At 42.8% G+C, this 21508-nt stretch overlaps 2 protein-coding genes, 1 long non-coding RNA gene and 2 other non-coding genes across 13 annotated transcripts in view; 2 read left to right on the plus strand and 3 right to left on the minus strand.

The window, feature by feature from the left end:
- The window catches only part of TEX2 (testis expressed 2), a 120829-nt gene extending 112033 nt beyond the window's left edge, over nucleotides 1–8796 (plus strand). For 4 of the 7 annotated variants that reach the window (XM_073311242.1, XM_073311243.1, XM_073311244.2 and 1 more), the window contains exons 9-12: nucleotides 830–955; nucleotides 3920–4129; nucleotides 4528–4648; nucleotides 6485–8796. In XM_073311242.1, coding sequence (XP_073167343.1) covers nucleotides 830–955; nucleotides 3920–4129; nucleotides 4528–4648; nucleotides 6485–6607 — 580 coding nt within the window. In that variant the 3' untranslated portion in view covers nucleotides 6608–8796. Of the gene's footprint in view, nucleotides 1–829; nucleotides 956–3919; nucleotides 4130–4527; nucleotides 4649–4730; nucleotides 4969–6484 lie in introns of those variants that run through there. The other 3 variants (XR_012154893.2, XM_073311245.1, XM_073311248.1) reach the window with 3 other exon arrangements.
- Nucleotides 8797–9749: 953 nt separating this feature from the next.
- On the minus strand, nucleotides 9750–10873 carry LOC140897949 (uncharacterized). Its single transcript, XR_012154894.2, has 2 exons — nucleotides 10788–10873; nucleotides 9750–10174 (listed from the first exon to the last, which is right to left on the minus strand). It is a non-coding gene; the product is annotated as an uncharacterized LOC140897949 (long non-coding RNA).
- Nucleotides 9899–10035, minus strand: LOC140898426 (small nucleolar RNA SNORA50). The gene has a single exon (XR_012154986.1). It is a non-coding gene; the product is annotated as a small nucleolar RNA SNORA50 (small nucleolar RNA).
- On the minus strand, nucleotides 10336–10400 carry LOC140898425 (small nucleolar RNA SNORD104). Its single transcript, XR_012154985.1, has one exon. It is a non-coding gene; the product is annotated as a small nucleolar RNA SNORD104 (small nucleolar RNA).
- Nucleotides 10874–13486: 2613 nt separating the features above from the next.
- The window catches only part of ERN1 (endoplasmic reticulum to nucleus signaling 1), a 62933-nt gene continuing 54911 nt past the window's right edge, over nucleotides 13487–21508 (plus strand). For all 3 annotated transcript variants that reach the window (XM_073311949.1, XM_073311951.1, XM_073311950.1), the window contains exon 1: nucleotides 13487–13708. In XM_073311949.1, coding sequence (XP_073168050.1) covers nucleotides 13619–13708 — 90 coding nt within the window. In that variant the 5' untranslated portion in view covers nucleotides 13487–13618. The remainder of the gene's footprint in view (nucleotides 13709–21508) is intronic.

Here is a 21508-nt window from a genome sequence, read left to right on the forward strand (position 1 = left end):
GGGCCTTCAGCATGTAGATTTCACTCAGATTCTCTTAAAATCAAGTAGCCTCCTGTACACTCACCTACCAGTTTGTAATTTACACCGCTTTACACATCATTTCTAAATCTGGCACCCCCCCAATAATTATGGTAGATAGATACAAAGGACCCGTGTGACTCTGATAGTGACCAGGGATAATAGCTTGTGTACATATGTGAAGCATAAACACCATACCTGGTATGGCACAGTATGCTTTTTTTTAATCTCCAAAATAAAAACAAACTTCCCATCCTGGAACCTTTAGTCAAAATTTGTGTTGAATAGAGTCCTGTGTTGGCATTCAGTATAAATCTACTTGTCCTGCACAAGATACAGCTGTATAGTCTCATCTCAGCATTTTAAAATTCATGTTTGGGTTTGTTTGTTTTTATAAACTTTTGACATTCTTCATTTTATTCAAACCTTTTGGAAAGCAACTAACACCAACAAGAATGTGTCTGCAAACATATTTAAAGCCATCTCCCATTCCGTTAGGTGGCATGCAAAACAGCCATTCCGTTTTCTGTCTTGCCATACAATAGACTCTCATTTCATGCAGGTTTCAGCTTTACTGAAGAAAAACAGGCTTCTGTGTAAATAATCACGCATATTTAATTCGAGGATTCTGCAACCAATCCCAGTGTGCGTTTGTTTGTTTTTTTTACTTTCTCTCTCTGGATAGTTATGGAAAGGGAGGGCAATTACAGACAGTTCAGTATAAATATATAGGGCACCACAAGAGCTATCCATGATGAATGGGTGATAATGTCAAGTTTCATATGGAAATTGTTATCTCTGTCTCTTTCAGTTTCAGGCCAAGGGCATATTGCCTTGCAGACAGTGATGAGGAGTCTTCTAGTGCTGGGTCGTCAGAGGAGGAGGATGCTTCTGAGGTGATGGGAGGAGAGAAGCAGCTGACTCCTGGTGCAGAAGGGTGAGACGTTTACCTGATTTTTTTTTTTAAAAAACATGCTTTGCCAGCTGAAGGATTATGACAACCTTTCATGTTCTGTTCCACTGTAGTGCTTGTCATGGGAAAGGGCATCAGTAAGATGTGTGTATGTGTCCGTCCATCCAACAGCACAACTGAAAAGCAGATGCTTCTGGGATGGAGGGGGGGCAATTGAGTAGCATACTACACAACAAAGGAAGAAAGGGAAATATTGACCAAAACAAATAGCTACTCTTGCAAGTTATCGTAGCAGAAAAGACAGGAGCTTAGTTTCTAATGTATTGTGCAAAATATTTCTGCAGAGTGAACTGCATAGTGCTCAGTTTACATCTGATACTTCCATAACTTATCTGCAGATTTTAAAGACAGCTAAATGTCCCTATCCCACGTTACAGATGTGGTGACTTCACCAAGTTACTTTGAAATTTCTATGGGCTTGTTTACACCTACCAAGGGGTCGACGAGCAATGCACTGGCGGTCAATTTAGCAGGTCTAGTGAAGACCCGCTAAATCGAATGCAGATCGCTCTCCCGTTGACTCCTGTACTCCACTGGATTGAGAAGAGTAGGAGGAGTTGATGGGAGAGCGTCTCCCGTCGACATCACGTAGTGTGGACCCCGCAGTAATTAGGTCTAAGCTACATCAATTTGAGTTACACTATTCACATAACTCAAATTGCGTAGCTTAGATCGAATTTCCCCTGTAGTGTAGACAAGGCCTATGCCTAAGATGTCTCACCCAGTGGCAGAGCCAGGAATAGAACTCCCAGCATCATGGTTAAACCACCAACTAAACCTCAGCTGTCTTAAATACCTTGAGAGGCTGAAAGGCTAGGTCATCTTTGTTGGGGATTGAACCTGTGTCTTTACAGTTTAGTGACAGGTTTCAGAGTAGCAGCCGTGTTAGTGTGTATTCGCAAAAAGAAAAGGAGTACTTGTGGCACCTTAGAGACTAACAAATTTTTTGCATCCGATGAAGTGAGCTGTAGCTCATGAAAGCTTATGCTCAAATAAATTTGTTAGTCTCTAAGGTGCCACAAGTCCTCCTTTTCTTTTTAGGATTTAGGAATTTCTAAACTTGATGCTTAAGTAGCATTTGAGCCATAGCTTCTCTTGATCGCTGTCACTTTTTTATTTTCTCCAACGACTTTTAGAGTAGCTTGACTGTGCAGTAGTTCCCTAAAGTGTGTATTTTTAACAGGCAAATCCTTTAAATTTGTATATAGTGGTCTGTCAGAATTATTTATATGTAATATACTTTTACAAATACTTTGGTTTTCCTTTTTGTTCTCTTGGCAATGTTAATTATATGTGATCTGTACTTTTATGTAAATGTAGAAGGAAATCTGATTTGGCCAGAACTCTGTTTCAAGCCTTCGAAAATTTGCACCATGACCACTATAGTATCCAATGAATGGATAACTCTGTTTCTGTTTGGGCTAGATCCACAGCTGGTATAAATCAGGGAATTGAAATTAATGGAGAGATATTGGTTTTATACCAGTTGAGAATTGGCCCATTGTGTTAATAGAGATTAACCCCCCCACACCATCTCATTCAGTGGATGACCTGGGCACTGCAGGAAAGTGGAAGATGCCATCCTTATGGTTTTTATGCAGTGCTCGCATTCCTAGATGTGCTAGGTGTAGAAGGAAGTAGAGATGTACTCTGTCCTTACAACAAAGTGTCTGTCTTGCTAGCATCCCATCTAGACTAGTTGTAGTGGAGAAAAAACAGTCTTTCTGCATATGTGCAGCTAACAGTTCCTGGAGCCTTGCTTCTTCTACTGCCTGGTTCTTCTTTCCTCCTTGGTCCTCCTACCAATAACTCCACACTAAACACAGTAACACTTCCAAAAACCTATAATTAAACAGCTGGGACATGGTGTTTGGTCCCCTTGAGCTCAAGATGTATGTGCACATGCTTCAGTGCATCTGTCTCCTGACAATTTTTGTTAAGATGGTGATATACAAATTTGCACACATCATGCCAACTTACTGTTGACAGTCATGTAAGCATCTTTAGCCATTTTAAAAAAAAATGTCATGCTTCTAGTGCCGTCTGGAAAGGAGGTGCACTTGGACTGGATAGAAGAGCCATTAGTCACTTGTAACCAGCTGGGTGCAGACTCTGACATGCATTGCCTGGACACATCAGTGTGAATCTCTGTTTAGGACTTTTATTGAAGACCTTGCAAATCAACATGACTTCAGAGAAAATCTATAAATAATTTAGCAAATGAAATTGGTGATAGTCATAGAAATTGTAGCCCTTTTTTGTGTTGCCATACTGCCCAAAGGGTGCAATCAGAATTGGGGCCCCATCTAGTTGACCCTATGTGAGACACCCAGGAAAAAACTGTAAGTTGTTCGGGCAATCAAGATTGAAAAGACCTCTCATCACCTAGGGCCAGATTTTCAAAGATGTTTATGCACCTACTAGGATTTTCAAAAGCATCTGGGCACCTAACTTCAATTGAAATTAAAATAGGCACTTAGACGCTGTTTTGAAAACTCCAGTAGGCACCTGAATACCTCTGAAAATCTGGCCTAGTCTATTCACCAGATAGTGTAGGATTGTTCCCTAAACTATGACAGATTTTGTGGGTCCTAAAGGAGCTAGGCATCTAATTCTATTAGATCCCTTTTGAAAATCCCAGCGTATGTGTAAAAAAAAATTTTTTTGGAGGAGTGCTTTTAGCATGCCTTGTTTTACATTTCTCAACTGCTGAGGCTTGCACAACACACATTCTCCCTGGCATTCAGCCTACATTTTTCTTCATTTTATTCCAAAGCTTTTAGTGTCAGATCATGGTTTTTACAGCCTGTAGCTCCTACTGTGGTGTTCCTTCATGGAGCATGCAGAGATAAAGAAATTTTTAGGAAAACTAGCTAATTTCTGGGCACATCATTTTGATCATGTATTTTTCTTATTCTACATATGAAGGTATGTTGGAGGACATCGGACAAGTAAGATCATGAGGATTGTGGATAAAATTACCAAGTCAAAATATTTTCAGAAAGCAACAGAGACTGAGTTTATTAAAAAGAAGATTGAAGAGGTATCCAATACTCCACTGTTGCTCACTGTTGAAGTACAAGAGTGTAAAGGAACACTAGCAGTTAACATTCCACCACCACCTACTGACAGAATATGGTAAGTGTAAAGTAAAATAGAAATTGAATTCTTTTAACTGTCAATTTTCCACTTACAATACTAATTTCCCTTATAAAAGACACTGGGTACTTTTATATCTTTGCAGCTATTTGACCATTTTGTAAAATAAAATAAAAATCAGTGTGATTCTTTTTTCCCTTGCCCAGTGTCTTTGAAATGTTTTGCTACAAAATGTGCGTGCCATCATGTCAGAAGCTCTAGTATCAATAGAACCTTCCTCTGCAAACTGCAGAGCATGTCATATGCAAAATAGTTCTAAGAACAAGAAGACAAGGTTAGACACTCATCTGGAATGTATTTTGGAAGAGATGCAATAGGAATTAATATTTGATAGTCACGATAAAAAACTCTCTCCTCTTTGTGTGTGTGCTCTTGAGGTACGGTTTCCGAAGACCTCCCTATCTAGAGCTAAAAGCTCGGCCAAAGCTCGGCGAGAGAGAAGTAACTTTGGTTCATGTGACTGACTGGATAGAAAAGAAACTGGAACAAGAGTTTCAGGTATGTTTCTTTAATAACTTTAAAGACGTTTTTCGTTTAACTAATGAAGGTTGCAGTTCAAAACTGTTCCTTTAATTCCTAGTGCAGACGTAAGAGAAGTGCAGATTTTCAATTTGCAAAAGTGGTCGGCATCCAGCTGAACTACTAGGTGCTGAGCGCTGCTGAAAATCTGGCCAACTGATCAACCCAATGGATATACATTTCCAGGATGGTCCAAAGAGTGGGAGAGTCTCTTGACTATCTATGACACAAACCTATCAGGCAGACTGGCTAGATCAAAATTGCCACCTTGAATTCTGCTTGAAAGGAACTGCAATGAGGTATATGCTGGGCGGGGGTGGGGGGAACAGGCACTTCCCTTTGGCCCTTCATTGAGTAATAAATGAGCAGGGATCTCAGCACTTCCTAATGTCTAATCTGCAATTAATTGGTTTATACTGTGACGGGTTCCCCCATGGGGTGCCACCTGGAATTGGGGTACCGCTGAGCCCTCTGAGCCACCAGCCTGGGGTCTCCCTTACACTCCAGCTGTGACAAACTGCTGACCTGCTGCACCAGCATAAACATAGGTAGGGGACACACCAGCTGCAGTTACATGCGGGCTCTCTGAGTAGCCACTGCACGAACCAACAGTAGGAAGGCTAAAGCCAAGGTAACTCTCAGCTCCCCAGGCATGCACCCCCCTGGAGCATAAACCCAAAATTATACCATCTTGCGCTGTACAGCATAAGCTCATAGAGCTCGCTCCCCTCCCTTCCCCCAATGTGGAGAGGAATATACAACAGCCTCTCTGAGCTAAGATTCCTGTGCATTTCACTCCAAACTCGATGGCTTAGATTAAAACATAAAATAAATTTATTAACTACAAAAGATAGATTTTAAGTGATAGCAAACAGATCAAAGCAGATTACCTAGCAAATAAACAAAATTGTAACCTAAGTTTAATATACTAGATAGATTGGATATGAACAGCAGAATCTCACCCTAACTGATGGTACAGGCAGACTTGTAGAGGCACAAGCTGCATTAGTTTTACAGCTTGGGTTTCTCAGGTCTTCATACACAGGCAAGAAATCCCTTTAGCCTTGGTCGAGCAGTTCCCCCAGTTCAGTTCTTGTTACTCAGGTGTTACCAGGAATATTTCTGTGTGGGGAGTGAAGAATAACAGATGATGTCACTCCCTGCCTTATATTGCTGTAGCATATGGTGGGAACCTTTTGTTTCAAAACTTGGTTTTCAGACTGGTTTGTGGAAAAATACTGACATCCCAAGATGGAGTCCAGAATCATGTGGCCTGCTCACATGTCCTTGTGCAGTCATAGCAGCTATTACTTACAGGCTGTTTGGAATGTTCACAGGAAGGTTAAGTTATTCCAGGGTCCATTAGCACTGTCTGGCTTCTTCACTGTTGTACCAGAAAGGCTAGTTGTGGGTGTCACCCAGAGTAAGCACGAATGAAATACAGCTACATAGTCAATATTTCTAACTTTAGATACAAAAATGATACATGCATACAAATAGGATATTTGGCAAATCATAACTTTTTCAATGACCCCTCACATGACCTGTTTTGCATAAAATACACACTAATTATGCTATAATCCTATCATACTTACTATGAAGAATATGGGGTATAGTTCACATATTAACCAAACTGTTGTGACTGGTAGGCACTGTGGAGTTTGCATGTACAAATTGCATCAAATTCTGGCCAACCCAGGGAAACCGAAATTGATTTTAAGTGTTACTTACTTTTGAATGATGCTAATCAGAAACCCCAAAATGTTGAATGACACGTTAAACTAAGTTGCATTTAATTTTGCCTTTATTTCACAGAAAATTTTTGTCATGCCAAACATGGATGATGTTTATATTCCTCTAATGCACTCAGCCATGGATCCCCGCTCATCTACGTGCCCTTCAAAAGATCCAGTCACAGAGGCTGCTGATCAACCATGAAATGTGAAGATTTGCAGTGTACAGTATTAAGAAATTTATTTTCATGGTTTTTTAAACTGTGCAGTAGTTTTGTCCTTAACTTGTGCCACATCTTTTTAAAGAGGACTGCCTATAACCATTTCTTTGCGCTCAACATGTCTGGTTCTTGTTCCTGTTTACTGCACTTATACAAAGTTTCATTCCATTTATAAGTTGATTTATTTTGTAATGGCTGCTGTCAGGATTTTAACTGAGGTTAAGATGACCTGTTCTGAAGAAAAAAAGAAAATCTAATTGTAATAGATCAAGGAGCTTGATGACACAAATTGTGGTCAGTTTGTGTTCATACATCATGCTGCTGCATTGAAGGGTGGTTCTTTTGCAGTAAAGGAACTGCATGCCAAATCCTCTGGCAGGAACAAATGTATACAACTGGAAGACTATTTTTCTCTCTCAGGCAGTTGGAGGTGTAGAATGAACTGTTTTATGTTCTTTCACTTCTGCAGTCAATAGCTTGTGTCAAGCAATTGAAATATGAAATGCTTTCAGGAGAAAAGAATGTAAATTGGATGTATAGGTAATATTTTGAATCCATTTAGGTGGGGTATACATATTAACTTATTTTTTCATACCAAGTTAGTGCTTTTTTGGGAAGCAAGTAGCCATAAAACACACACTCACAAATATCAGTGAAGGTGGGAATTGGTGGGGTTATTGTGATTTAAGAAAGCATTTGGCAAAGCCATGAGACCAAACCATAGCAAGCCTGCCTCACAGTGAGGTACAATCACCATGGTTTGTGATTAATTCTGAATGTTTAAAGATATGAGCACACATGAAAATGTCTAAAACTGCACATACTTACTAGAAATAGTTACCCTACTTGTCTATGGAGCTTCTAATACAATGAAATAAACTGTGGGATTCTCATAGGAGTTTTTGTTGCTGTGTTTTCCTGAGACACGAGTGTTTACATGCAAAGCATGGGACTAAATTCTGATCAGTGATAGCCATGCATCCCCAGTGACTTCAAATCACCTGATGCTGGTGAGGATTTGTAGCTGTAACTGAAGGGAGATTTTGACATCTGTGTGTTTACTTCAGTTTTGTATGTGAAATAGGAATTCAAGCATTTGAAGTTGTTCAGGCTGATAACCAGTTTGTGATGACAGTTTTAAGGACTGTTTCTGCTAATAAATGGCCAAAACTATGAGAAAAAAACTGCCTTTTTATTTCTATCCTGTGTGGAGATTAAATGTATGCATTAAATCAATAACTATTTGAACACTACATATCTGATATTTAATGTGACTTTTTTCTCAGTGTTGCCAACTGTTCATGCATTTGTCAGAATGTTTGTTTACAAAGGTGAGTTTTGTAGCTCCCCTTTGAATAGCATAATTTGCTTTTTTTCTTTTGAAAAGTAAATTTTTAAGAACTTTGTATATTGTGTTCAGTCCTATTTGTTGTAAATCAGAATGATCTTGTGTAACTTTTGATTATTTACCAGCTCTAAATGAAGCTATCATAGTGAAGATTTTTTTTAAACAGCACCTTGCCTGAAACATCATAAATAAAATTAGCATTTAATATATTTAAAAATTAAGTCTATATTTGAACACCTATTTTTGGTTACTTTTAATTGCAATATTAGCAGGTTATATCTGTTACCTAAACTCCTGTAACCATTCCAGTTTGTGTATACGGTTCTGGTATTGCGCTCATTACTACATCGGCATTATTTGCCTTTCATGAAGTCTGCATGTCTTGTACGCAGGTCTTTTATATGATTTAAATTTCTATGTGCAATAACTAATAAGTCAAAGGACTAGATGCACTAATGTGTAAAGATATCCAGATTTGTTACACAATTGTTATATTGCACTTCCTCATCAAACTATGTGGGTAACTACAATTGGCTTGCTTTGTTTTCTGAAATAAAGTTATCCCATGTCAGACACATTACATAGCTTGTAAGTTATTTCTGCATAATTGTTTGACCAGTAGTTTGTTTGTGCAAGATGTTTTCAAAAGATGTATTTGGGAAGTCACTTTCATGTGGTACCTCCCTGTTACTTTCCTCCAGAAATTCATTTTTATTGTATGTTCAATTCAAGCTGCACTATGAGACTATGGAGACTGATGCTTTAGGGTAAGTGAGTTAAAAAATGTATTGTTCTGGCTTTGAAAATAAAAGCTTTAAAACCAAAGTTTTGAGTTACACACTGCTGTGATGACAGCTTTCAGAGTAGCAGCTGGGTTAGTCTGTATCCGCAAAAAGAAAAATGGTGTGGTTCAAATACTGTTTACACAACTTAATCATTCCTCTGCTAGATCTTCCTTGCAGGAAAACTAGTGAAGCCAAACTTGGGAAAAACACAGATCTTAAAGCTACTATAGAATTAGGAGACAACCAAAATGATGCATGGGAAACAAAAAATTCTTTCCCTATCCCCATCTAACATTTATTTCAGTGTGGTAGCATCTACTGCATCTTATTTCACTGTCCAAAAGCTTTGGTCAGTTGTCCTATTAGCCTTATTTCTCTCATAATTAAGATCCTTCCAGCGTTTGAATGCATTTCAGTTTTCACCCACTACCTAAAGCTTAATATTTACCATTTTTATTGCTCATGTAAATCCCCCAGGGGGCAGAGGACTGTTCAGGGGGTATATGGCAGGGACCACCACCCAGTTCTGCTCTGCCCTTCCCCCTCCACCCTTAAGCCAGCTCTGTATTCTACTGAGCCAACTGTGTAGCAAGCAAGGGGGTACCACAAGTGTAGATTAGACTACATGGGTGCAAGCTGTTCTACCCCCTCATATATAATGCAAAATTGTATATTATACACCACCCCCCTTCAAGTGTGCTATAGCTGATGCTACCTTCATTTTTTCCCATTGAAACCTAGTCTCTTGAAGTTGCTGTTTTATAGTCCATCTAAGCATTTGCTAGCCTCTTGGTTTCAAAGCAGCTGGAAGAAATGTACATTTCTGTAAGTACAACCAGTTCCAAGTGTATGGGCCACTTTAGAACAAGCTGCATTGTAGAAGTAACAGAACTTCCTAGGTAGTCATGGGAAGAGTTAATTCTATGAAGGGTTATGCCTATTCTGCAGTGCCAATGTCCTATGGACAGGACATCAAAAGACAAGTCATGCAGCCAAGGAGAGAGCTTAACTTTAACGAGACAGGTGTTTGTCTTTCCAGTGTCCTCACTGCCAACAGTAGGAGGCCTCTAGGAAGAGGAAATTTCATTCAGCAAAGGAGGAATTTAATTATAGTCTTTAAGATTTAATCAATACAGTAACAGGATTGTTACTTGCTCTTAAAAGAGCCACTCAGATTTTAACTAAGCAGCACCAGTTATGAACAAGCTTTTCCTGTTGCACTGTTGCTTAGCCCGTGAAGCTATGAGTTGGCCACTTCACCAGTTCAAAGACAGTGCTGGAGAGCACAATAAAGAAACAGACAATTTTTTCTCTACTGTTTTATTAACCGTTCTCCTCACCCTTTACACCGAGCCAATCAGCTGGCCATGGGCCAGCAGGTCTCCAGGGCATAGGTCCCAGGCCGGCTCCCGTCGTGCCTGCAAGGAACAGGCGCCCTGTTAGGATCGCAGCCCGAGCGCAGGGCCCGACTCCTCGGCGACCACAACGCGCGTCTGGGTGCAGGGCCGGGCTCAACCCGCAGCCCAAGAGAAGGCAGGGCGCCATGGCCCGCCTGGGCCAGAGGAACCCGGCGCCGGGGGCTCAGACTCGGCTTCACTTCATCCGCGTCAGAAGTCTAACACGTGTAAGGAGAATCATCACCGCAGCCGGCGCCGGTGGGACGGACACCCCCCCCCCCCCCCAATCCCCAGGGCGGCCGCCTCCCGCCGCGGGCAGAACCCCTCCCCCAACCCCCGCGCCAGACCGACGCCCCCTCGGGCCACCGCCCTCCGTGCCCCCCTCGCCACTGCCGGAGCGGCCGCCGCCCGCCGCGGGCGGGACCCCCACAACCCCGCTTCCCTCCCCAACCGCCAGAGCAAACGGCCCGCCCCAAGCCATGGGTCTCCCCCCGCCAGACACCCCCCTTCTCGGAGCCAACGGGACACCTCACCGCGCCCGCCACTAGTCCTCCTCGTCTCCACGGCACACCGACCCGGCCCCATCCACCCCCCATCTCCTCAAGCGGATTTGGGCCCTGCCACCGCCGCTCACCTCCAGCGTTACCCCGACCCCTCTAGGCAGAGCGAAAGGCGGAGCGTCGCCGCCCACCAACATTTATAGTTCGGGCGCCTCAACAGGCACCGCCCCTTCTCATCAGCAACCAATGACATGTAAGTCTCAGGACACACGGCCGTTTGACGTCAGCGGCTGGGTCTCGCGCGATCGGGGCCGGGGGAAGGTGGGGGAATGATGAGGGGGCGGGGCTGTATTGGGCCAGTTAGGCCCAAACCGGAGCGCGCGGGGATTGGTTGGTCTGGGGTTAACCGCATCTAGCTGGTGTGAACCAGAGCACCGTGGGCTAACGGTTCCGTTTCGAAGTAGGCCGGGGCGGGGCCTTGGAAATTGGTTAGTCTCTAAGGTGCCACAAGTACTCCTTTTCTTTTTGGGTTGAACATAGCTGAGCTTGGCTGTACCATGCTGGGCCAAGCCTGGCTGAGTCAGACCAGGTAGCATCGAGCCCACCTGGGACCCGTGGGGGCGCCAGAGCTTGCTTAGATTAACCAGCTCCAAACCCAGTGACCATTGCTCTCTTGATTTCCCCCTCCACCCCCAACAGAGGCATTTATCCTGCCTGCCTTGGGTTAAAAAACACCAGTTCTGAGACCCTGGGAAATAAGCTTTTTAATAGGCGTGGATTTCAGGATTACGATGGCTAAATGAGGAGATGCATAAATCCCACATATTGAACTGTCTTCCCTTCACCTTATTTCCTGTGAACAATCCCTATCTCTGTGGTCAGTTGCCATTATATGTTATCTGTCTTATATAGAAGTCCAGCCATTCTCTGTGCAGAATTTTCATGTTCAGGCCTTTATGTGGATGCTAAGGAGTGTGACCTCATTGTTGTTTGCTGTATGTGTTTAAAGTCCCATGCACACCTAAATAAGTAGGAAAAACAGTAAGGTCGTTTTTCACATACTCATGCTAATCTCTATCAGCAGTTGTACATGTTAAGAACATAAGTTTTAATACATTACTTGTGATCTAAAACATTTGTAATGTCTAGGATGTGTTTTGCCCAGTAGGGGGACCAGTCACTAACTATCTACAATGGAAACTGGTAAAGTAGATAAAGAGAAGATGGAGATGCACCTCCACTCCAGAATTTGATGTCATCCTAATTTCTCCTTTGCGGGAGTTGATCATTTCTAAATGTACTTTAACTGTGCCCAGAGAAAAGAGTTTTCTTTTTATTAAACATAAAGCATTTTCTAAGCATGCTGTTTTTCATAGCTCTGTTTTTCATAGCTGTTGTACAATGTTGATTCCAGTTTATTTGCTTATTTTTTGCAAGAGTTTCCATATTTTTATTTTTTCATATTCCATATTTTTGAAGACTGTTTTCTCATATGTGAAATTCAAACTTTTGCTGAGCCATTCTAAAAGGTAAATTGTTTTAATATGTACTATATGTGCATGTGAACTACATAGCTGACATCTCTGCATGTATCATTTCAATCTAAAGTGAAATTTAATTTCAGAACATGAATAATAAGAATTATAGGCAATGAACTAATGATGCAAAGATATGAAACAATATATAACAAGTTTAAACATGGAAGGCAATAATATCTGACATTTTTATATCCCTTTTCATCCCAAAGGCTCTGACAGCTCTTTAGAACCATCTACATAGAAACCCACTAAAATGCTGCCATTTCTGGGGTGGAGGGAAGTTGCCAAGAAGCATACCTCCCATGAAACAATGGTGGGGTGCGGCAGAAAACTTTGAAGACAGGCAAAGCAGAGCAAATCCCTTTTCTTAAAGAATTACCTCACCCTTCTTGTCTCACGGGATCTTTGAGGCAGTTTTCAAAGAAATAGTACTTCAAGGTCATTTTAAAAATACACGAGGTTTTTTTTTTTTTTTTTTTTACGTCTAGGCTTGCCCACATTAAGTGGTCATGTGTGCAGTTACTGTATGTACAAATGGAAATGTAGACGTCTAAATACTCATTTGAACAGGCACTTGTAATGGCACACACTAATGAAAATGTGCTGCTGGTACTGAAAATGTGGCCGTGCAGAGTATATATGTACTTTACTTTTTAAATTCTTATGCAGAGGAGCCCACATCCAAAACAATAAATTGCCTTGAATAAGCGATTGATCAGAGTGTTGAAGCTCTGGTGTGATTTTTGGTTCGAGCACGTATAAAGTATGTAAACTTGCAGTTTAGACCAGTACACCCCACCACCCAAATACTGAAAGAGAGTTTTAACAAGGGAACAGTCAGAGCTGATATATTCTAGGGCAGTGCTTCTCAAGCTTTCTGATGTGGTGGACGGGCAATTCCCACCCCCGCCCTCCAATGTGCGCGCAGACCGGCAGCCGATGGCTCGTGGACCGGCACCGGTTTGCGGACCACCACTTTGAGTAGCACTGCTCTAGATAATATCATGCGATGGGTACATATTTCGAGCTCAACGCACTTTGCGCTAGCTTTGCAGCTCCCACGAAGGAGAGCAGCATTCATGGGAGCTGCAAGGCTAACGGGAAGGTGAGTACAGAACTGTGGCTGTCCCTCTGCATGGGTTCAGGGGGAATCGCCCGTGTCCGCCGGGGCGCAATAAAACGGTGTCCCCGTCTGCAGCTCGGGGCTGGGGGCAAAGTCCCCGTGTCCGCCCTGGCTCAGCCCCCGGGCCTGGCTCCCTCCCAGTCTGCTCCACCTCCTTTGCCGGGGCTGACGTCGGTGGCCTTCCCCGGCCTGGCCCGGCCCGGCTCCGCCCCGCAGGGGCCAGGGGGGCCGGACACGCTGCATCACGGCGCAGCCAGGGAGCCGCTGAGCCGGCCGGGCGCCGCTGAGCCCCCGGTGCAGAACCATGGAGCGGGGCGGCCGCCCCCCGCACCGGGCCCTGCTCCGCCGCTGCCTCCTCAGCTTGGGCGCGTTGCTGCTGGTGCTGGGGCCCAGAGTAAGTGAGCGGCGGCCCCGGGCTCGGGCTCGGGCTCGGGCTCAGCCTCCGCCTCCCCCAGGGCCCGGGGATGGCGGCGCAGGGCGGGGGAGCCCCATGTACACCAGTCAGCCGGGCTGTGAGCAGGGGCCCGGGGGGAGTTAGCCCCCCGCCCCGGGGGCTGGGAGGGGGGAGTTGCCCCCCCGACATCCCTCGCCCACCCGGGGGCTGGGAAGGGGGCATAGAGCGTGGGGACTTGCCCCCGGCACCCCACCCCCCAGGGCTGAGATGGGCGAGTTACCCCATGTATCCCACTGCCCTGGGAGAGGGAGCCCTTCTCTGGTCAGGCTGTGTGCTCCCCCCTCCGCAGGTTTGAGAGCCTTGTCCAGACGGGCACCCAGCTCCCTGGGGCTCTGTCAAGAGTTTGACTGAGGAGAGGGGTATAAAAGAGTGGGGGACCTGGGCATCAGGGCTGGGCACCCCTTGCGGCGGGGGGGGGGTGAGAGAGAGAGAATTGCTTCAGGCCTGTGAAGGCACTGAAAGTAGGAGTGCTCCCCTGGGCTCAGTGTGTGGGACAGAGATAGGGGGAAGTGCCCTCAGCCTGAGGTACAGTGTGAACAGAGAGAGGAGGGAATTGCTTCCCCCCAATTCCACAAGGATACTGTGTGAAGGGAGTTGCACAGAGAGGAGTTGCACTGTGTGAAGGGAATTGCAGCCTTAGCTGTGGGTGTTTATGGGGATATGTAAGGGGGGAGCTGCCATCTGGGTGTGTTTGGCTAGGGCTTGCCAAGAGGTTACTGTAACTTATGTAGGTCACATCTGCAAAGTCAGACAGCTGCCTGCGTCTGCATAATAATAATAATGGCAATAACTTTTATATATCTTTGTAAAGCTGTTTATTTGCCTACTTAAACGTCATTATGTGATCTCCGTTTTCTTCCCCTGAATGCCCAGTGACTCTGTATACGCATGCATGTGGATGACGTTCTTCTCTGTTTCACTTCTGTCCTAAATATGCAGCTGTGTACCCACTTGCTATCTGCCATGATTACCTGTAATACCCTATCTAAATATTTCCTGCATAGATGTGTACATATACTAATTTTCAAACCAAAAATAGAATTAACTTGGCAGCAAGCAGATGGGGTGCTGGTTAGAGAAGCATGAACAAAACTGGTGATGGACAAAATAATGCAGACAAATAAAGCAACTAGGTAGACATGATAAAACATCACAGCTCAGTCCTTTCACTTTTTTTGTTGTATGCGGTCTCCTGTCCTCCATCTGTAGATTTCTGTTTAGATTGTAAGCTCTTCAGATCAGAGGCCTTGTCTTCTTATGTTCTGTGAAACACCTAAACACTCATCCGATGAAGTGAGCTTTAGCTCACAAAAGCTTATGCTCAAATAAATTTATTAGTCTCTAAGGTGCCACAAGTCCTCCTTTTCTTTTTGCGGATACAGACTAACACAGCTGCTACTCTGAAACCTAAACACTCTTGATGGTGGAGATAAAAATGATTGTCTCCTACACAACTCAGCCAGTCCACTGCGTTCCCAATTTGCAGCTCATCTGTTACTTTGCTTCCATACTCTCTTGACCAAAAATTGCCAGTTATGCTAAATATGCACTTGGTGACTTTGTGATGTGAACAAATATCTAGAGGGGACTCTTATTCAGAATTTGAAACTTGATCTTTAGGGGGTGAAAAGCAAGTGCACCATGCACTGTCACAAACCCTCTTGAAAAATAATCAGGTTGTGTGTGGATTTGCTCATGCAGTATCATTGGGCATCAAGAGGCTATGGGAAAGAACGTAGCCATGGACTCACCAAGGTAGATAGTGTGTTTAACAAGTGAATTTTTTTTGCAGATAAATTTAACATGGCAATTAGCTTTTGCTACAGAGACAGATGATTTTAAATTATTTGCTTTTAAAAAAATGTGTTTAGATCTATTCTTTAAAAAATCTCATTCCTGAAAAAGAGCCTCTATTTTGTGACCTCCATGGATCCAGTGATAGTGAAAAGGGCCAACTGGCATGCAGTTCTTGGTATCTGAGCTATACCTGAATCTAGGAGAGGGGAGTTTTAAGGTTATGCTTTTTAAGCAAGTATAATGGCGTGCTTGTTGTTCACCTGAGAATACCAATTTGATAGATGGGGTTATAGTTCAGGTTAAGCAAAGCTGGAAGCTTTCTTTTTCCCTACGCAGCTCCACTCCCCTTTTAAAAAGTAAACATGCTTAACTGTGAAACTCTAAAATGTTTCTTACTGTTGCTCAATTAGGAAAAGTGCAAAAGTTGAAAGCATACTGTCAAGATAAACTATCTTAAAAATTTTTGTGTAGTGGTATTACCAAAACAAGGAGCTTATAGAAAAATATCAAATTTGCCTTTCACCATTTAGGATGATTTTTGTATTTTATAGTTTGTATTGAATTTTAGGTATAATTATATGGTTACTTCAAAGGAAAAAAAGATGCAGCTCTCCATTTATGTTGGTTACTTCTTTTATTCTAGTCAGTCTGGACAGTTTATCTATACTGGTGAGTTTTATTGCTTAGCATGTTGCTATTGCATTTGGACCACTGCAGAGGAAAACTTTAAATAGTCTCCTAGTCCCGCACTGTGTTTTAATGTTGAAAAAAAAATCTAAGATTAATAGTAACTTTTGTAAAATTCTTACCATGCCAACACCATCAGAAAAACCTAAATTTTGGGCCTGGCAGCAGGGGTGCAGGAACAGGTTGTACAGTGGGGGTGCTGGGAGCCATTGAACCAAACTGTAAATCCTGTATATGATGGAAACCACTTCAAGCCAGGGGGTGCAGCGGCACCCCTACTTCTAGCACCTATGCCTGGCAGTGTCCGTCTTATAAATGAAACCTGGTCCAAACACACTACATAAGCAAAACCCATTTCATTTCATACTGCTATAGGCCTCAGTCTTGCATGATGATTTGCCTGGGTGGACTGTTGTGCCCATTCAGAGCCCATTGAAATCAACGGGCACTGTATGAGCAAAGTAGTTTGTTTACTCATGAGGATCACACTGTAGGATTGGGACCATAGTTAATATTAGTGCTTTTTGTATGTAGAAGTTTATAACTTAACTATAATAATTCTTTCCAACCTAAACTTGGCATATATGATTTTGTCCAGGGACAGCCTTTTATTTGTTTTTAGGAAAAAATATTTAGTCACAGTTATGATTATTATCCTTTACAGAAGGAGACACACGCAAGGAGCAATTGTCCAAGGTTGCTTGCACAAATGAGACTAGAACCCAGGTCTCCTGAGTCCCAGTGTAAAGCCCTAGTCACTAGATCACATTAATACTCCTTAGTTACAATTAGGATTGCTGGTGCTGGGCTTGAAATGAAACTCCTTTTCCCTTCTGCTTCCCCTCCCCTTTGCTCCACCCTAAAAATAGGTTAGGCTGTATCGGTTTTATTCACAATCTACAGTTACTTTAAAATTCATCCATATTAACACTATCAAATCATAAGAGATCAGTACAAAACTGTCTATATTTCATCTGTGCTGTAGTGGCTCTGAAAAGGAACTTCCATCCAGTCAGGTAAAGTTGACTTGAAAACAAATATTTTGTAGGTACAATTTTCCCCACACATTGGAAATGTATAGCTTAAATGTATATTACACATGCACAAAACTTAATTAAAGAACATTATTAATGTTACAGCACTCAACTTTAGGAAAATGCCAGAATTATGGTTGCCTGGGCAACCTTAATTTAGCCCCCTTGTACACATGCATTATCATACAGTATTTAATTACATAACCATATACTATTTTTTCCACAGGACCCCTGCCTCATTCAGTGCACAGGATGGATCTGCTCTGAGAATGAATCAGGGTTATGCAATGGAAGAAACTGCTGTCTCTAGGACCCCTGTGTCATTTATTGCAGAAGTTTGGGGGAAAGAACAGAAATTCCATCATATGAACATCCATATGGGTCATCAAGAGAGGTGCAACCTTTAGATCCACCACACAGACCACTGCCACTTGAGCTAACAGAGTAACTGATATCAGTAGTAGGTAGTTATCAGTGATTCACAGTCAAGCTGGAAGAGCATATCAAGTGGGGTCCCCCAGGGATCAGTTCTGTTCAGTATCTTCATCAATGATTTAGATAATGGCATAGAGAGTACACTTACAAAGTTTGTAGATGATACCAAGCTGGAAGGGGTTGCAAGTGCTTTGGAGGATAGGATTAAAAGTCAAAATGATCTGGACAAATGGGAGAAATGGTCTGAAGTAAAGAGGGTGAAATTGAATAAGGACAAATGCAAAGTACTCCAGTTAGGAAGGAACAGTCAGTTGCACACATACAAAATGGGAAATGACTGCCTAGGAAGGAGTACTGCAGAAATGGATCTGGGGGTCATAGTGGATCACAAGCTAGATATGAGTCAACAATGTAACAGTATTGCAAAAAAACCAAACATCATTCTGGGATGTATTAGCAGGAGTGTTGTGGGCAAGACACAAAAAGTAATTCTTCCACTCTACTCCGCGTTGATTAAGCCTCAACTGGAGTACTGTGTCCAGTTCTGGGCACGACATTTCAGGAAAGATGTGGACAAATTGGAGAAAGTCCAGAGAAGAGCAACAAAAATGATTAAAGGTGTAGCAAACGTGAGGGAAGGTTGGAAAAAATTGGGTTTGTTTAATCTGGAGAAGAGAAGACTGAGAGGGGACAAACCTCTGAGGATAGGACAAGTAGCAATGGGCTTAAGTTGCAGCAAGGGTAATTTAGGCTGGTTATTAGGAGAAACTTCCCAACTGTCAGGGTGTTTAAGCACTGGAATACATTTCCGAGGGAGGTTGTGGAATCTCCATCATTGGAGATTTTTAAGAGTAGATTAGATAAACACCTGTCAGGGGTGGTCTAGATAATACTTAGTCCTGCCATGAGTGCCGGAGACTGGACTAGATGACCTCTCAAGGTCCCTTCCAGTCGTACGATTCTATGACATGGACCTGCAGTAGAGGGGGATGAGACACTATGTCAGTAAGTTTCAAAGATATTTGCTGACAGCAGAGGAATAATGAGACTCAGGGAACTTGGGTTCTACTCCAGCCTCTGTAGGGGAACATGCTCTAGTAGGCACAGACTTTTCTGCCCTCTCCCCTCAAGCGTGACCCCTTCTGCCTTATCCCCTCCTACCAATCCTGTCTCTTCCCCACCCCTTGCTCCTTGTCCCAGTCTCTTCACCTTGCCTGTCCCAGTCTCTACTCCTCAGGCTTCTAATCTCAATCTTTTTGCACATCCTAGTCTCACCCCTCTGGTATACCCCTCCCAGTCTCCTCCCCACACCCACGTACAGTCTTCTTGACAAGCCATTCCAAGTTCACCAGGCCCTCAGCTCCTTGTCCTCAGTCTCCTTTCCCAAACAGTCCCCACATCCCAACTCCTTATCCAATTTGTCTTTCTCCTATCCTTGCCTCCAGTCACACCCCACATTCCCCATTTTCATGGACTCCCAGTTCCAATCTCATTCCCTGGGCTCCTTGGCCAATCTGGATATTCTTCCCGCACCCCTCCAGATCCTTGTCCCAATCTCTTTGACCAGCCCATCCAAGTTCTTCCCCTGCACCATGGCTCCCTGTCCGATCTGTTCCCACTCCCTACTTTCACCGACCCACTGGTTCTCAGTCCCAGTCTCCTTGCCCTGCTAGTTTCATTCCTGTCCCTACTGGCTCCCTGTCCCCTCCCTTTCCCTCTCCATCTCCCACTCCCAATCTCGACGCTCAACCAGACCCTGTCCCTGTAGGGGAACATGCTCTAGTAGGCAGACTTTTCTGCCCACTCCCCTCTAGCATGACCCCTTCTGCCTTATCCCCTCTTACCAATCCTGTCTCTTCCCCACCCCTTGCTCCTTGTCCCAGTCTCTTCACCTTGCCAGGTGAAGAAAATGGAAAAGTCTAGAAAACGCAGATCACCCAAATAACTGGACAGACATAGATGAACATATTAAGAAAAAGTAATGGGGACATTCTGCTGTAGAAGTTCATCTGCCCTAATTTCCCAGCCTTTGTCATTTTGTGTGATACCATTGCTGTTGTTTGTCTGTAGTTTATATTTATTTTTTCTTGTATTTTAACATGGCCTTCCTCATTATTTAGGTGACTCAGTGAGCAGTTCTTGGAATTGCCCACACAATAAATGGAAGGACATTATGAGGGAACAACATCTTTGATACAACAGGGGACAGTATAATAGAGTGGCCTATAAATAGTCAGTGGTGCCACAATAAATATTATAGAGCACTGAAATATAACACTGTGTAATTTGAAAGAAAGTGTGTTATGGTGAACTGAGAAGACAAATATATTTAAGAAAGCTAGTTCGTTTAACCCTTTCCTTGTGATCAGTGCTATAGCAGAACACCCTGAATTCTGACTGTTTCCCTTTGAAGCTTATACAGCTCAAAACCAGCAACCTCTTGTTCAGGATAAAATGAGTGTTTAGAACACTGGTATGTCCTCTCCTGTGGGCTGAGTTTTAATGCTCTCTAATAACATACATAAGGTGCAACACCTGCAGCATGTTCTAGAAGCTGGAAAACCCCAGCCTTGATCAGATGTTTTCTTCTGAAGCATTTTTTTCTGTCATCAGGCAGTGTTAGTTAAGTTGCCAAACATGCATGAAAACTAAGGTGAGACAGTATAAAGACTTAATGAAAAGAGACATATTTTTTTCAGGTTTATATTGAATAACACCAGTATGTATGGTTTGAATTGCTGATACATTTGGTAGCTCATTGTAATAATTACTGTGTTTATATTCCTTTAGAGGAATAGTAACAAGATTAGACCTGAGAACTGTGGCTTAGTGTACAGATGCGCATATGCATAATTCTGTCCTTACCCTTCCTGGCTCTAGTGTTCTTGTGAATATTTAAACAAGTTCTGTTTCCCCAGGGGGGCCTCAGTCCATTGGCTTTCCTAGGAGTTGATGATGCTCAGCACCTCTCAGAATTTGACCTAAAAAGAGGATAGAATCCTCAATGAGTGGAATTTACATATAGTTCAATACCCTGCCTGCTCCTGGGATGATGTGTATGGACATGTTTTTGTCGTGTGCATGCACGCAATTATGAAGACTCACCAGTGACTAGACACTGCAGTGACGGGGACTCTAGAAATAACTGACAGATAGTTGCTAGAATTTTTTTAAGGTCATAAAGACCACTATATTTTATTTAATTTTCTAAAGAAAGTGTAAATTTAGTAGCTTTATTTATTTTTTTGGTTAGCTTTCCTTTAAGCATCAACTTAATTACTAATGCTGCAAAATCAGTTCATTCTGTTTCACAAAATTGATTTCAGTGGCTTGGTTTTATTATGCACAGTGACTCTCAGCCTGTAGCCAGCAATGTAATTAGAGCACTAGCTGACAAAATCAGCGCCCTGAATCATAGACCACATGTGACAATTATGCTACGTGCTTCCAGTATTGTGCAGATGCTCAATTAAAAAATATATTACTTTGTCCATACCTTGTCTCCTGGAGCACAAGTTATATTTCTTTGCTGTAGTAAAAATGCTTGATTCTGCTCCCATAGAAGTCAGTGGAAATAGGCTTAGACTCTGCTTTTGCTAGAATATCTCCAAATATAAATACACAGTCTTGTTCTGCATTCCATTGAAATAGTGAGTATTGGGTGCCCAAGGAATGCAGGATTTGGTCTTTTGTTAATAGTTTATACTTTCAATAGTTTTGTGTTAGTGCTTTAAACCAGGCTGTAGCAGCGAAGTTGTGAAGATGTATTTAAACCTAGCAAAATGTC

Source organism: Lepidochelys kempii, chromosome 14 (genome assembly GCF_965140285.1).
Source record: "Lepidochelys kempii isolate rLepKem1 chromosome 14, rLepKem1.hap1, whole genome shotgun sequence".
NCBI lineage: Eukaryota > Metazoa > Chordata > Testudines > Cheloniidae > Lepidochelys > Lepidochelys kempii.